This window comes from Pelodiscus sinensis, chromosome 1 (genome assembly GCF_049634645.1).
Source record: "Pelodiscus sinensis isolate JC-2024 chromosome 1, ASM4963464v1, whole genome shotgun sequence".
NCBI classification, from domain to species: Eukaryota; Metazoa; Chordata; order Testudines; family Trionychidae; genus Pelodiscus; species Pelodiscus sinensis.
The window spans coordinates 239,379,353-239,394,333 of record NC_134711.1 but is presented as its reverse complement, the minus strand read 5'-3'; the positions used below and the strand labels follow the sequence as shown (position 1 = coordinate 239,394,333).

General features: G+C 42.1%; 1 protein-coding gene across 4 annotated transcripts in view; it reads left to right on the top strand.

Moving 5' to 3' along the window:
* Nucleotides 1–14,981, top strand: part of ARHGEF7 (Rho guanine nucleotide exchange factor 7) — a 195,748-nt gene that overhangs the window by 5,584 nt on the left and 175,183 nt on the right. For 2 of the 4 annotated variants that reach the window (XM_075918736.1, XM_075918578.1), the window contains exon 2: nucleotides 12,192–12,278. In XM_075918736.1, coding sequence (XP_075774851.1) covers nucleotides 12,192–12,278 — 87 coding nt within the window. Of the gene's footprint in view, nucleotides 1–11,992; nucleotides 12,119–12,191; nucleotides 12,279–12,784; nucleotides 12,827–14,981 lie in introns of those variants that run through there. The other 2 variants (XM_075918554.1, XM_075918640.1) reach the window with 2 other exon arrangements.

The window sequence follows — 14,981 nt, the reverse complement described above, 5'->3', positions numbered from 1 at the left end:
GGAATGGTAGAGAACAGAGTTCAATTCTTGTCTGTTACAGATTATAGGTTGGACCTCTCTGGTCCGTCACTTGTAAGGCCTGACCAGTCCTGAATGAGGGGATTTGCTGGACCACGGGAGGTCCCTCTCTTCATGGATTATGCTGCCTTGCTGCACCCGGGTTGAGCTCCAGTCCAGTCCCACTGCTGCTGGTGCTGGAGTGCCACAGCTGGAACTCAGCAGTGGAGCTCCATGACCACCTGGCTCTGCAGCTGACGCCAGAGCTCTGCAGCTCGTGGTGGGGCCAGAGGGCTGGGGCCAAAGCTCCCTGCTGCTGTGGCCAGAGCTCTCTGGCTACTGCTAGGGCCGGAGCCACCCTCTTCCCCAACAGGGGACTCCTGGAGACTCACCAGCTCCCCCTTCAGCCCCACCACCTACCCTGCCGCCAGACCTCCCGGTTCTTGGGGTCTATGGTCCAGGAACATCTGTGGCCCTGCTGAACCACAGATATCGCTAGACCAGAAAGTTCCGGTTTAGGGAAGTAAAACTTGTACTATTACCCTGTATTTGCATTGCCATTGCAATGGTTCCCAGGGGCTCCAGTCACAATTGAATCCCATTGTGCTAGGCACTGTGCAAACCAAAAAGAATTCTGCCCATGACTAGTGAATATACAATCTAACTATGAGACATGGCAACAAGGGGTAATGACAAACAGGGCTGAAGCACAATATAGAGATACATATGAGCAATGTTATAAGCAGTGGTCACAGCACATCAACAAGCCAATCTCTCTGTGCTTCAGTTGCTCATCTACAAAATGGAATAGTACTACTTTTCTCCCATCCCATCTATTGTCTGAGTAGGGTCCAGTGTTGCAGAGATTAACCCCAGGCTTTTTCAGACTGCATAATTCCAGACCAACTCTTTGCTGGGTCAAATCTTTAGGCCAGGTCTACGCTGCAAAGGGAAGGTTGGCTTAAGGTACACAACTCCAGCTACGTAAATAATTTAGCTAGAGTCAATGTACCTTAAGTCAAGCTTGACACCATCTCTACAGTGGGAAGACAATGGAGAACTGCTCCCACTGACTTCCCTTACTCCTCACAACAGTGAAGAGTACCAGTGCCGACAGGGCACTGTCTGTGTTTGATTTAGCGGATCTTTACTAGACCTGCTAAACTGAACCCTGGAAGATTGACTGCCAGAATGTTTGTCATTTGTTGAGTAAAATCTTGGTTGGGAATCAGCTTGCCACTTTGAGTGACAATTTTGATAAAGCATGGCAGAGTTCTATATTGAATGACACATTACCGGAGCTCATTGGCAAAATGGTGCCTCAAAGTCTCCCTGATTTCAAATAGCCTCCTGTTGTGAACCTAAAATCTGGTATCTAACAGCTCAAAATCAGCCATCAGGTGATCTTCCTCTGTGCTCCATTCTCAGGAAACTTAGCTTCTCAAATAGTATGGAGCACCCAGCAGGCGGCTATGACCATGTGAATAGTTTCCTCCTTTAGGTTTAACCTGCCATGAAGGCAGGGCCAGTGTGCTACTAATCTGCCAAAGTTATTCTGCACCTTCTCAGCCTATTGAAGACAAAACATGCTGTCCAGGTTTTTCATGTAAGGCTTCATGAGCAAAGGGAATAAAGGGCATGTTGGGTCTCCAAGGATCATTATGGGCATTTCATTGTCCCCATAATGAATCTACTGCTTGAGAGAAAGTCCCTTCTTGCAGCTTTTTGTAGAGGCCAGTGTTCCTGAAGATGTATGTATCATGCACCTTCACTAACCACCCTACACTGATGCCAGTGAAATGCCCATGGTGATGCACAAGTGCCTGCAACATCATGGAGAGGTACACATTCCTATTGATATACTCCATTGTAAGGGGGTCTGGTGTCATAATTGAAATATATATGCCATCTGTTGCCTCTCCACAGTTAGAGAAATGCATTGCTGCAAAGCCATCCATATATATTGCCAAGAACCAGCTCCTTTGCAGCAGGATGCAATTAATGTCTCTGCCCATTTGCATTAACAACGCCACAACAGTAGACTTCCTAGTTCAAAGCTGATTTTAACTGACTACTAGCAGTCCGGAGTTGTGAGCTTCCAAACAGTGATCACTATGTGCTTCTCCACCAACAAGGCAGCTGTTGTTTTGGTGTTCTTGTGTCAACTTGTTAGGCAAGCTCCACACAGTTCTACAGCCACTGCTCATCATCTCAAACCTACATAACAATGTTATCCTCCCACTCAGTGCTTGTTTCCTGATCCCCAAAGTGCTGGTCCACCATGTGCAGCTTTCCCTTGAATGCTAAAAGTAGGCTGGCCATGTTCCTTTCCATGGCACACAGCACACCAGGCATCTCTGATTCCTGTTCCGATTGGGTCCTCATAATATACTGCGATGTGTTCATAACATGACCGCAACACTAGAGAGCAGTGTAGGATCCATCCTTTCAAACAGAGATAGTGGATGCACAGTAAACAGACTATTGAAAAATGCTGTGAAACACAGTCATAAGTCCCAGAAAAATTCATCATTGGACACTGAACCCTCACCTATGATGCACTGCAACCCTTTCTGCTTTCCAACAACTCCTAGCAGTAGAAGATGGCAAGTTGCAAAGTGGAATAAATAACCACAGAGTGCTACTCTTTTTATCAATGTTAAAGCAACAACTTAGGGCATGCTCCACTGATAGAAGGAATGTGGAGTGAATACCGGCAAACGATGTAATTATATTGGTTTTGATCATCAATAAGCTTGCATTGACAAAACTCTGTAGAGGAGACAAGGCCTAAGACTCATTCACTTCCCCCAAAGAGTTCCAATTGTGACTCACTAGAAATAAACAACATGAACAGACTACTAAAAAAACACAGACCTCATTTTCATGCAAATACCCTTAGTAATTAAAAACAGATGGGACATACAGAAAATAAATGACAGATCGGCAGGAGAGTATCTAAATAGAATGTTTGTCAATTGCTGCTTTTTAGAAAATGCTGTAAATAGCATGTGTTTAGAAGACATCTGTCTGGGGAGAGGGACTGAAGAGGAAGTTATATATAATAGTATTAATACTTTTAAAATGTCCTGCTTTTAAGATGTTTGGGCACCATAATAATAATAATGATTGAAAACAGAAGTACAATAAACAAAGGCAGCGTGCCCATGAAAAGGCAAAAATATCAAAGAACTGGTTTGTCTTAAGTAGAGAAAGAAGCCACTGGACTTCGATAGTAGAAAACCTGACTTTTCTGTTTAAAATAAATACACCACCTGGAGAGGCCATGTCTACACTACAGATAAGACCAAAGCAGCTGCAATCGATCTTCTGCAGTTCAAATTAGTTGGTCTAGTGAAGACATGCTAATTCAAACTGAAAGGGTGCTCTTGTCGATGCCGGTAGTCCTGCCTCTATGAGGAGTAAGGGAAGTCGAAAGGAGAGTATGCTCCCTTCAACTTTCTGCAGCGTGGACAGTGCCAAAATTTGAATTAAGATACTTCAAATTAAGCTGCACAATTAATGTAGCTGAAGTTGTGTATAATCATTCAAACGTATCCCTTATTGTAGACCAGGGGACACAGAATAACAAGTAGAGTTTCCTTTCAGAAAGCTAGGTTGCATTATTTTCCCATTAAACTATATTCTGTCTTCAATACAAGAAGATTCTAAATTTGCCAGATTTCCAAAAGCATACACTGAAAAAAAATTAGAAAACATTGTTACTGTAGATGGTGCAAACAAACAAGTGTGTAATCACCTAGAAGATAACATGCTGATAAGTAACAGCCCATATGGATTTGTCAAGAACAAATCATGTCAAACCAAATACCCTTCTTTGACGGGTAACTAAACTCATCTTGTGGATGAGGAGAAGCAGCAAATGTGATATATCTCAACTTCAGCAAGGCTTTTGAGACTGTTTCATATAAGCAAACTAGAGAAACATAGCGTAGATGAACCTACTACTGTGAGTAAATGCACAGCTGATTTGAAAATTATACTCAGAGAGTACTTATCAATGATTCTCTATCATGCTTGAAGGGCACACATTGAGTGGAGTCCTACAGGAATATGTCCTGTGTTCAGTTGTATTCAATATCTTCACAAATGAGAATACACTTAAAAAGTTTGTGGACATTACCAAGCTGGGAGGGGCTGCAAACATTTGGAGGTCAGGATTAGAATTCAACGTGATCTTGACAAGCTGAAAAAACAATCTGAACTAAACAATGTAATTCAGTAAGGACATACACAAAGCCACGGCTCCCCATATTTGTGAATTTTGCCATTTGCAGTGGTGCCAAGAATGTGGTGCCATAAATGGCAAGGGTTTCCTGTATATGACATGCAGCTGGGTTGGGTATCCACTACAGGACAGTAGCTGGGAGACTGAACAGGGAGTCCCCAGCAGTCAGAGAAGAGAACAGGGGGAGAGCAGCAGGCCTGGACATCCCATCTACTGCAGTCTCACATCCTACCCTGAAAGCCGTGTACCACCCCAGGGTGTCAATCCCTACAGTTTGAAAACTGATGCTACAGAGTGATTCCATTTGCCACTTGGTGTTCCACAACTTGGTGAGAGAATTAATTTTTCCACCACAGCCTCTGTTGAAATCCCTTTGCCAAGCCCAGCTACTTGGGCTTCATGCAAGAAACAGGATTTAGCCATAAACCATTTACCTTAGTAATGTTCTGTGTCACTGTGTTCCAATAGTGGTTTTGAGAAAACAAAATCTTTATCTATCACAAATGAGTTGCCAAATTATTCAGTTTCTGGGCTCTGGAAAATGCCACAGGGAGCCCAGGATCAGCTGGGGAGTTCCCAGCTGACCCCGGGCTCCATCACACAGAGGTAGCGTTTTAAAGGGGTAGCCTGCCGCACAGCAGATCTGCGTATCAGCTGTGCAGCAGCTGCCTTGGTGTTTCAAAGTGGCAGTGCTGCTGTGTGGTGCTGCCACTTTTAAGTACCCTTTCTCCCTCCTTTGCTGCCTCTGTGTGATAGAGGCAGCAAGAGGGGAAGGATATCGACTAGTTGACTAGTCAAAAGACTATCTGATAAGCAAATGCTTAACGGATAGATGACTAGTCTTTTACATCCCCAGTGGTAAGTGCTTTTTTTTGTTACTGGGATAGCCCATTTACATCATGACAGTACATGCACTGTATATTATGTTAGCTTTATGTGTGTTTGATCTTTTTGTTAAGGCTATATTCTTATAGTATGCACTATATTCCCTCCAATATTCAGCCTTCCTATCTTTCCTCCACAGCAATTTCCAGTTTAAATTTCAGGGTTCTTAGAGCCTTCTCTCTCATTTGACGATGTTCTCATCATAAATAAGTAGATTGCTTATTAGATAAATAAATGAAATAAGTAGATGACTCGGTTCTTTATAGGTAAAGCAGAGGAAGGATGAAGTAGGTCTTCAGAAAGATGTTTATTGCAATTTCTAATATTAATTCAATAAAATGAGAATGCTTTCTTTCCCTCATGTAAATATAATAATTTTCTGTACCTCTACCACAGCTCTCCTTACTGTTCTACCTTCCAAATTAAATAATTGTAATGTATTCAATGTCTTCAGGCATGGAAGCTCTACTGTGCATACTCTGGAGATTGTCTATTGCTTTTCTGTCCTTTTTAGATGATTTTTTGTCTGAAGAGCATAGATATAGATTCACCAAACTGAATGTAATATTCAGTTTAAGGTGAAGATGCACTATTTATATATATCATATAGTATTCTATTACTTACCACATTAAATAATCCCTTCTTGATCAGCATTGTGTATGCATTAAAAATCAAAGTGGAGCTATCCATAATAATTTTTGAGCAATTAACACTTAGCAGAAACCTTTGTATGGAAATGATTCCTGCTGCATGTGTTACCTTGCACTTATCTCTTTGAATTCAATTGTGTTGCCCCAATTTCTATTTAAATATTTGTTAGATCCTTCTGATATTCCTGCCTTTTCTAATTATTCCTATTCTTTATTATTTATATTATTGTAGTACTTACAAGCCCCAGTCAGAAAACACTTACCCCAATTTGTTAGGGGTTTTACAAACATGTAGGCTGTGTCTACATTGGCCCCTATTCCGTAATAGGGATGCTAATGTAGCACTTTGGAATAGGCAAATCCGCGGGGGATTTAAATATCCCCTGCGGCATGTGCATTAACATGGCTGCCGCTTTTTTCCGGCTTGTAGATAAGCCGGAGAAAAGCGCCAGTCTGGACGCGATCCTCTGGAAAATAAGCTCTTTTCCGGAGGATCTCTTATTCCTACTTGAAAGTAGGAATAGGAGATCCTCCGGAAAAGAGCTTATTTTCCGGAGGATCGCGTCCAGACTGGCGCTTTTCTCCGGCTTATCTACAAGCCGGAAAAAAGCGGCAGCCATGTTAATGCACATGCCGCAGGGGATATTTAAATCCCCCGCGGATTTGCCTATTCCAAAGTGCTACATTAGCATCCCTATTACGGAATAGGGGCCAATGTAGACACAGCGGTAGTGAAAAGAGAGTCCCTTGGTTAATAATAGAGGGGGACAATCCAGTCAGCAAAGACGGAGAGAATGCTGTAACACAGGGGTTCTCAAACTTTGTGATACCGTAACCTCCCAGGGGGTCGGGACCCACAGTTTGAGAAACGCGTCAGTAACAGAATTAAAAACATATTTTCCCCCTCTCAGAGTAGTTGTGCACAATGCTTATCCTTCATTAAGTTAAATAAGGTTGGGTCATGAACTTATCTTTCTGCCTCTGTTGCACCTTCTATTTTCTAGATAATTAATGACTGTAACTGAAAAACTTCTTTCATAATGATTGCAAAAGCAGCCCAATGATGACCTCCTTTCCTGCTTGAGAACTGGCTATTTATTTCTACTGTTTCCTATCTATGTTTTAAATAATCCATGGCCTCACACTCAGAAGTAGTAATAATACTACTTCTGAGTGTGAGAGATAAAGTTTCTGTTTCCCATAACTTCTTGTAAGGAATGTTACCTAATGTATTTTGAAATTATATCTACAGTTCAATGAGTTTATTTCACATGTCAAACTGTTCATATAAATGTTTCTACTTGTTTTCAGCAAAAAATTGATTATTTGGGGGGATTTTAGTCCCATTTGGAGGTTGGTTACCTGGATGCTGTGCCCCAGAGCTGCATCCTCCCAGAGATGAAGTGGTTCAAATCTTTAGAAAGGTAGTTTATATATATAACCCCCCCCCTCCCAACACACCCTGCCAGATATTACCCTGGAAATTCTTAAAATTCTGCAAACATCCTTGCAATCTTCTTCCACAAATGACTTAGAAACAGTTTATATAAACTTTTATATATGAACTATCTTTCTAAAGATTTGCCAGAATTTGCTAACTGACTTTCTAGCCCACAACTGTGCTTCCCTCAAAAGATGAGAGTTGCCTGATTTTGACAGTGTTGATACTTCTGGGCAAGTTTCAAAACATTTTAAAAATGCAACATGACCAATGTTTAAGCTTCTTGACGTGGATGGGAATTCGTTGCCACTTTTTCAAAGTCTTGATTGGCAGTTTTCTCCCTCTTGTCACATTTGATGGCATCCTTTGTGAACTCTTTGTTTGTCCTGTTACCAGATATTGCTGCCACCTATGAGACAATTGTGACCAGGTTGTGGCCACAGAAGTCCTTGTTGGGATTGTTCCCCTGTGTGCTTATCATTGCACTGACATCTTTCTTCTTGCTCTCTGGGGCTCCCCACCACCACATCCTGTTGGAGTCAGACCAGATCCTCTGATTTCTCCCAGAGAAGCCACAGAGTTGAGGTAACCACCCCCTGCAGAGCAATGCAGACACTGAACCACTTCATCTCTGGGAGGATGCAGTTCTGGGGCACAGCATCCAGGTAACCAACCTCCAAATGGGACTAAAATCCCCCCCCCCCCAATGAACCTATTTTTTTGCTGAAAACAAGTAGTCCTGTGATATCTTAGGTCATGTCTACACTGCACTGCTATTTCGGGATACCTCTGGTATCTGCATCTACACAAGCCACCCGCTATTTTGAAATAATGGGCATGCTATTTCACAGTCCCAGTAAAACTCATTGCACAAGGGATAAGGAATGGCTTGAAATAGTGCACTATTTTGAAATTTGGTGCTGTGTAGATGTGCCAAATTTCAAAATAAGCTATTTCAAAATAGATTCAAAATAAGTTTTTGAGTTTAGGGTATGTGCACCCTTGGAGGCTAACAAAAATATATATACTATCATGAGCTTTCATAGCCAATCCCCCTTCTTTTGCCCACAAAAGCTCATGATTATATATATTTGTTAGTCTCTAAGGTGCCACAGGACTGTTAATTGGTTTTTAAAGTTACAGACTAACACAGCTACCCCCGAGACATTTTTCTCTGTAAAAGTTTTGCTCAGTGAAATCTCATCAGGTAAGCTTAGTTTAGCAATAAAAGAGAGAGATGTACAATGTTTGCTTCCCTCAGGTGTGACAATTATTTACATTGGGCCTGATATTAAACAGAAGTGTTTTTATTAAGTAGGATTTAAGTGGTTCCAAGGTACTAAATTAAAATGAATAGAAAATTCATAGCTAGTTCTAATCCACTAAGAAACTTATTGCAAGCAGATTCTTACCCTAAAGAGCTGTTCTTCAAGTCAGAGAAACTTTTTCACTATGATTTGGGCCTCCAGCCCTCTTTCTATCATTTTAGAATGTACGAGGCTGTTTTTCAGGCGAGCTGAAGATCAAGGGCTGATAGCTTCCCATTGCTTAAATAGAATCTTCCCCAGGGAGGGAATCCTTTGTTTTGCACCCCCACTCCGTTGGTGAAAAAAATATTCAGAAATGGATACTGGTACCAGGTGGTATGGTCGCATGTTTTCCTAGGACCAACTACCTTCTAGACTTAAAGAACAAACAAGGCTTTTTATAAGTTCATCATCAAGTTGTTAAGGGGGGGCGGGGAGGAAGGGGAGATGAGAACCAGTAATGGCTCTCATTAACATCTTTACAACTATAAACAGTCTCATACTTCATATTTGTAACTTCACATACAAGAACGATACATGCACCAAAATAGGAGCTACAGATCCAGCAGATTGTAACATTAAGATTGATGTGTTATATGAAGTATTTTGTCCAAAGCATCTCCAAGTTGTGCATATTTATATCCATAAGCCAATTTTCATAAAGCATGTCACAAAATATCTATCACTTGGGCCAGCTATGCTGGCTTGATTTTTAACATATCTGAATCTTGTGTTTATGTAGTTGAGGGCTTTAGGAATAAGGATTATTGCTTATTAAAGAGATAATCCTGGTTGTGCCACAAGAATTACTTGGTGGACAAGGAATTTGTTTCTTATGAGAGAAACTTGGATTTATACATGTCATTCTTATTTTTGCACTGTGCATAGTTTTGGGAGTTCCTTACTATGAAAAGAGATCTTGCAATTGAGATTGTAAAGGAGGATGTAAGAAATGACAAAGGGATTAGAAAATATAAACTATGAAGAGAGATTAAGAGAATTCAGTGTTTATATATCTAAAGAAAAGACAAAAAGGAGATATGATCATATTATCAATATTTGAAAGATAACATGGAGAAGAAAATATTTAACATTGCAGAATAAAGAGCATAGGCAGAGGAGAGAAAGGGGAAAAGTTAAATTAGATTTTAGGGAACATATTCTAACTACGTGTTTAATTGGATGATGGAATAATTTGCTAAAGGAGTTTGAAGCACTGTTGTTAGAATTATCAAAGTAAATTAGGCATAAGTTAATTAGCAAGTATAATAAAAAAAGTCCACTGATACAACAGGGATGAACTTAATGACTTTTCCAGGCATTTTCTTTTACGCTTGTTTCTTTTTCCAGAGACTTACATGCTGAAGTTCGTGATCAGTGTACTCTCAGTTATGAAAATTTTCTTGTTTTTAAATATTTTTGATATTCAATAGGGTATACTCAGCGAATATAATACAGAAACACCGAAACCCTAAAGGCAAGCAAACATGAAAGCAAAATCATTAAGCAGACAATCATGACTAGAAGAGTATTTAGCAAGAGTTTGCCCTTTCTGAACTTTTTACAGATCCTACATTTTAAAGATCTTTAAGGGCAAGACTTAGAACACTGAAGTTTAGCCATAGGATTCCCTAAAGATGTAACACTTGGTTTAAACCTAAGTTCTGCCTGCTTGATGTCACTTGGATCTTGATTTAAAGGTATTAGCATTGATTTTTATGACCTTTCCCCAGTTGGCGGTTGTCTTTGCTACAACCTAAACTTTAAATCTGGAAGCTCATGGTGACTAACTATTTCTAATCATTCCAGTTTTCCTGATTCAAGCAAGTCATTCCTTTTCACTGATTTTTATGTATATTATCACAGAGCCCAAAATGACCTTGGCATTATACAAAAGGTACAACCTCTGCCCCCAAAAGAACTTGATGTCAGGATTTCAGGAGTTAAATATTCTAAGGCTGGGGTGTGGACCCTCAGGTCCAGGGGCTGGATGAGGCCCCTGGCTTGCCTAGATCTGGCCCCTGAGACTCAGGTATTCCCCCCAGGCATTTGGGAGCCTGCACTGGCACCCAGTCCTCCTGTCTCCCCCAACAGTGGGGCTGGAACACACAAAATCTACTAGTCTGAGCCCCCATGGGGAGAATGTGGGGAGCGTTTTTTTTTTTTGTTCTCAGCCAGGGGCCACGTCTGTGAGGGGTTGGGGCTTTTTTTTGCTTCTCACTTCTGTGTTGTCTCTAACCTCAAAAAGGGTCCCCTGTCCTGTTCTAATTGAACCCCCAAATATTGTAGAGTATTGTATTTGTGTCTATCGTGCCATAAGCATGCATGACCTGCATAGATTACTTAATTTTTTTTATAATCCAGGGGACAATTCTTGTATGGCGCCAAGCCCTGTGCATACTTACCTGGCAGGGGAGATACCATTATCTCAAAGGTGGTTTTCCCAGGGTAAGGCTCATCCATTGCACTGGATTTTTATCTGCTGATATAGAAAACGGTAGCAGTCTTGCAAATTTATTTTGTGGGCACACCTTTCTATCACTGTTACTCTTGTCATCAATTGCTCCATTTGTTATACCCACTTGTATCTCAATTTAGGCAGCAGTCCTATAATCTCATCCAAGTGGCCAGACTGCTACACTTGTATAGACTCCTTTGATTTCAGAGGGGACTCACATTAAACTTAATGGGCCTTTGCCTGTCTGAAATCTCCAGACAGCAGGATTGTTGTCTTTGGTGGGAAAGTCCTCTCTCTTACACTGTATGTTGTTAGTACAGGGCCTCCCATCTGGGTGCTGCCTGGGCACAACTGTAATTAGGGTTGCCAGATGTCTGGTTTTGAACTGAACAGTCCAGTATTTGAGCTTTCTGTTCTGGAAACAAATTGAGAAAATATAAACGAGGAAATATAAACGTCCGGTATTTTCTAAATCAGATGTAATGTAGAGTGTGATGTAAGGTCAAGTGTGTCTGGTATTCTTTGTTGAAACCATCTGGCAACCCTAACTGTAATGCAAGTAAGTGATAATGCTGGGTGAAGCGCCGAGCAGCCTGGCTGCATTTCATGATTCAGTGTGTTTGAAAGATGCCCTATCACAGGAAGTTGCGCTGCACCGAGTCTCTTGCCTGAGCCTGGACTTCTTCCCACGGGGCTCAGGGAAAGGCAGTGCTTTTTACAAGGGCAGAAAAGTGTGCTCCTGGATGCACGCGTGGGAGGCAGGAGCTCTCCCTCCCCCGACAGCGGGGCTGGGCTTTGGCTGGCTCGGCCCCTTACGGTGCTGCACGCGGAGTGCAGCGCACTTGCCCCGGCTCCTCACTCATCCTGGCCACCGCACCCGGGCGCTGTCACCCCCCGCGCGCATGACCCGCGCCGGCCGGGCGCGCTGCAGTGCCCCGGCGGCCCGCGCCTTGCTCCGGGCGGGGTGTTCGCGCCCCGGGGGCAGCAGCCGGTGCCGCGCACCGATGGGGGCAGGCCCGGCACTTTCCCCGGCTCCTCCCCGGCCCGCACGTGATTTCCTGGCTCCGTGTTTACTTCCCGGGTCAAAGCCCCTGCACGGCCCCAGCGCAGCCTGTGGAGGGAGCCGCGGGGTGAGTAGGGGCAGGGGCAGCCCGGGCCCCCCGCGCAGCGCAGCCCCCTCACCCGGCGCCTCTTCTCTTGCAGGTTTATCCGGAGCCCCGGACCGAGAGCGAGTGTCTGAGCAACATCCGCGAGTTCCTGCGCGGCTGCGGCGCCACGCTGCGCCTGGAGGTGAGCCTGGCAGGGAGGTGTGGGGAATGGGTCTGGGCGCACAGTGTGTTCGGGCCCCTTGAATGGCCCCGGCAAGCTGCAGAGGGTGTCCCGTTCCCTTGGAGAGTTTCTTCTTCCTCTTCTTCCCACTCCCTTACCTGGGAGGAAATTTCCTGCAGCCACGGAACAACTGGTGTAGTGGGTTTTTTTTTTAGAGCTATTGAACCAAACTGCAAGCCCTGCCTATAGTGGAAACACTTCAAGCCAGAGGGTGCTGCAGCACCCCTACTTCAAGCACCAGTGCCTGAAGTGACTCATGGTGGCATTTTCTGAACCTGGGGGCTTTCCTAGAGATACTGCTCAGGTCCCTGGGAGGTGCTTCTGCCCCCAGGAGCTGGGGTGGGGTGCGTGAATAATGATCCGAAAAGAGCTGCTGTTTGTGTGAGGGGAAGTGAAGGCTGCTGGTAGCTTTTGAAGGTAAAACTGACCTGTAGAAGGTGATAGCTACTGTCTTTCCTTGAGTCCAGAATGAACAGATGGTGCTAGAGTGCAATTTGAAGAGTTTTTGGGTGAGTCGTCATATCAAGTTTCTGATTTTTTGTGTGATTATTCAAGATCTCTCTGTCTAGATTCTGATCTGACAAGTTTTGTTTTTCCTACTTTAACCAATTCAGTTTGGAGAGTGAATTTTAATTCTTGTTTTGCTCCTGTTCTCAGATGTTGTAACGGTATGCTCTCTTGTGGTATTCGTTCCACCATGGGTTGCTGTATTTCAGTGATGGATAGTGTGAACTGTGTGTATGGTTCTTGCTTTATTTTAAATCTCTATAATGTATAGGGTCCTATTTGATTAAGAACACTGTAAAAATACACAATTTCTAAAAGTAAGAGTTTATTAGAAGTGAGTATTCCTAACCAGTTTACAGAAGCAGTTAAATGTTATTGTATCTGACTCAGTGTTTAGGGGTACAGAGTAAGCTCCGTTATGCCTTTTTAAAGAATTTTGTTTGGTGGTGATTCATGTTAAAACTGTGATCTTGGTTAGACAAAGGAAAGGCTAACTTTGTGTTGTCTTTCTTCCTCGTAAGTATTGAGGAATTTTGGAGTATTCTATACCATTACTTAAAAAAGAGAATGGGAGGGATATTTCCAGAGAGTTTCCAAAACTCTGTTCAGTGATTTGATGTGAATTGTTTATGGTTTCATTGACATGTGCTTATAAAATTTATTTTGGCAGGTGAAAAGATCCTGTGTGTAGTGTTTCATCAAATTAAAGTTGTAATAGTTTTGTTTAGTAAAACTGGCATTTAGATGATGACTTGGCATGTAGAATTTAATTAAGTAAAAGTTCAATGAGATTTATTTGATATGTAGAATTTAATAAACTCTTAAGGAACCACTGTCTAACATTTTAAATAAGTATTTTATCTAAAACCATATCAAATTATCGTAGGCATTTTGTATATTTTCTTTCCTGTCATTTTGGATTACCAGGATGTTTGCATATCACTTGTTAGATTTTTGCTATATAATCCAACCCATGCTGCTGTCTAACTTTTTCAGTAATGTTAAAAATTTAGTGTCTGTGTGATATCCCCTTGGGCTGAAAAGTTTTCTTATTCTTGGTGACTGAGGAGCTTGCCTTGGCAATTGAATGGACCTGCAGTAGTTATGGACAGTTTAAACTTTCTTTAAGGAATTTTTTTATGTTCTTTATGGTTGGTAAAGAATTGCTTCTGACTATGAACCAGTGCAATGCTGTCTTCGTTAATCCATAGATCAGTACAATGCCCTTTTTCCAAGAAGCAATAGAATGGAATTAATAAGCCCCTACTCAGTTTTGCTGTTGTTACTCAGAACACCTGAAACTTACATGAATCATGTTAATTTCTGGTTTCAGTTTGGAAAAAGTTTATTAATAAAGACAGGATTTAGAGCTGCATTGCTCACCTTCCCCTCAAAAAAACCTCCTAACTCTCTTGGGTTTGGTAGAGGGAAAGGAAAGAGCTTCCTTCTATCAGCCAGAAGAGATTGTACAAGGTAAAGTATTATGTTTATAGATAATAGTAAGCATTCAACATTGTCTTCCTTTCCAGCATCTAGACATCACATAAGGGCAGCGTCTAAATAATTTGCCAAAGGTATCATAGGAATTTCAGTGCAAGAGGGAATTAAACCCTTGTCTTCCTTGTCCGAGGCGTATTCCCTAACCCCTCGAGTGTCTTCCATTCATGGAGTGCAGTTGTGGGTTTCCCAGACATTGTTTGTGTTTATTTAAAGCAAGCAGGGTAATCTATTTTTAACTCTGAATTTAGCATGGGGACCCTGTCAATTATGTCACATCTGCTGGGCTAATGGAACTCCACTTACTAAGTTTTTTCTAGTGCAGTGTTTCCCAATTTTATTTGGCCATGGAACCCTTTTAAACTCAAAAGAGTTTTGCGGAACCCCTAATAACAGTCTGGTATAGGGTGCTGAAAACGTAGGCCACCAATAAGTAAGGATAATAATAAATAAAGAGATGTAGAGTCATCTATCATAGTCAATTTATATTTGTCACAGTTAAATTTTTAAATACAAGACATCACATGACTATCCTGAAATAAAGTATTTGTGAGAGCACCGCCTGCACACTCCTATACAGGCAACTGGTTTGACAGCTGAAGCTTCGACTTTGTCCGACACGGCGCTAGTATAATCGTATTCAGTCACCCACGTGATCCA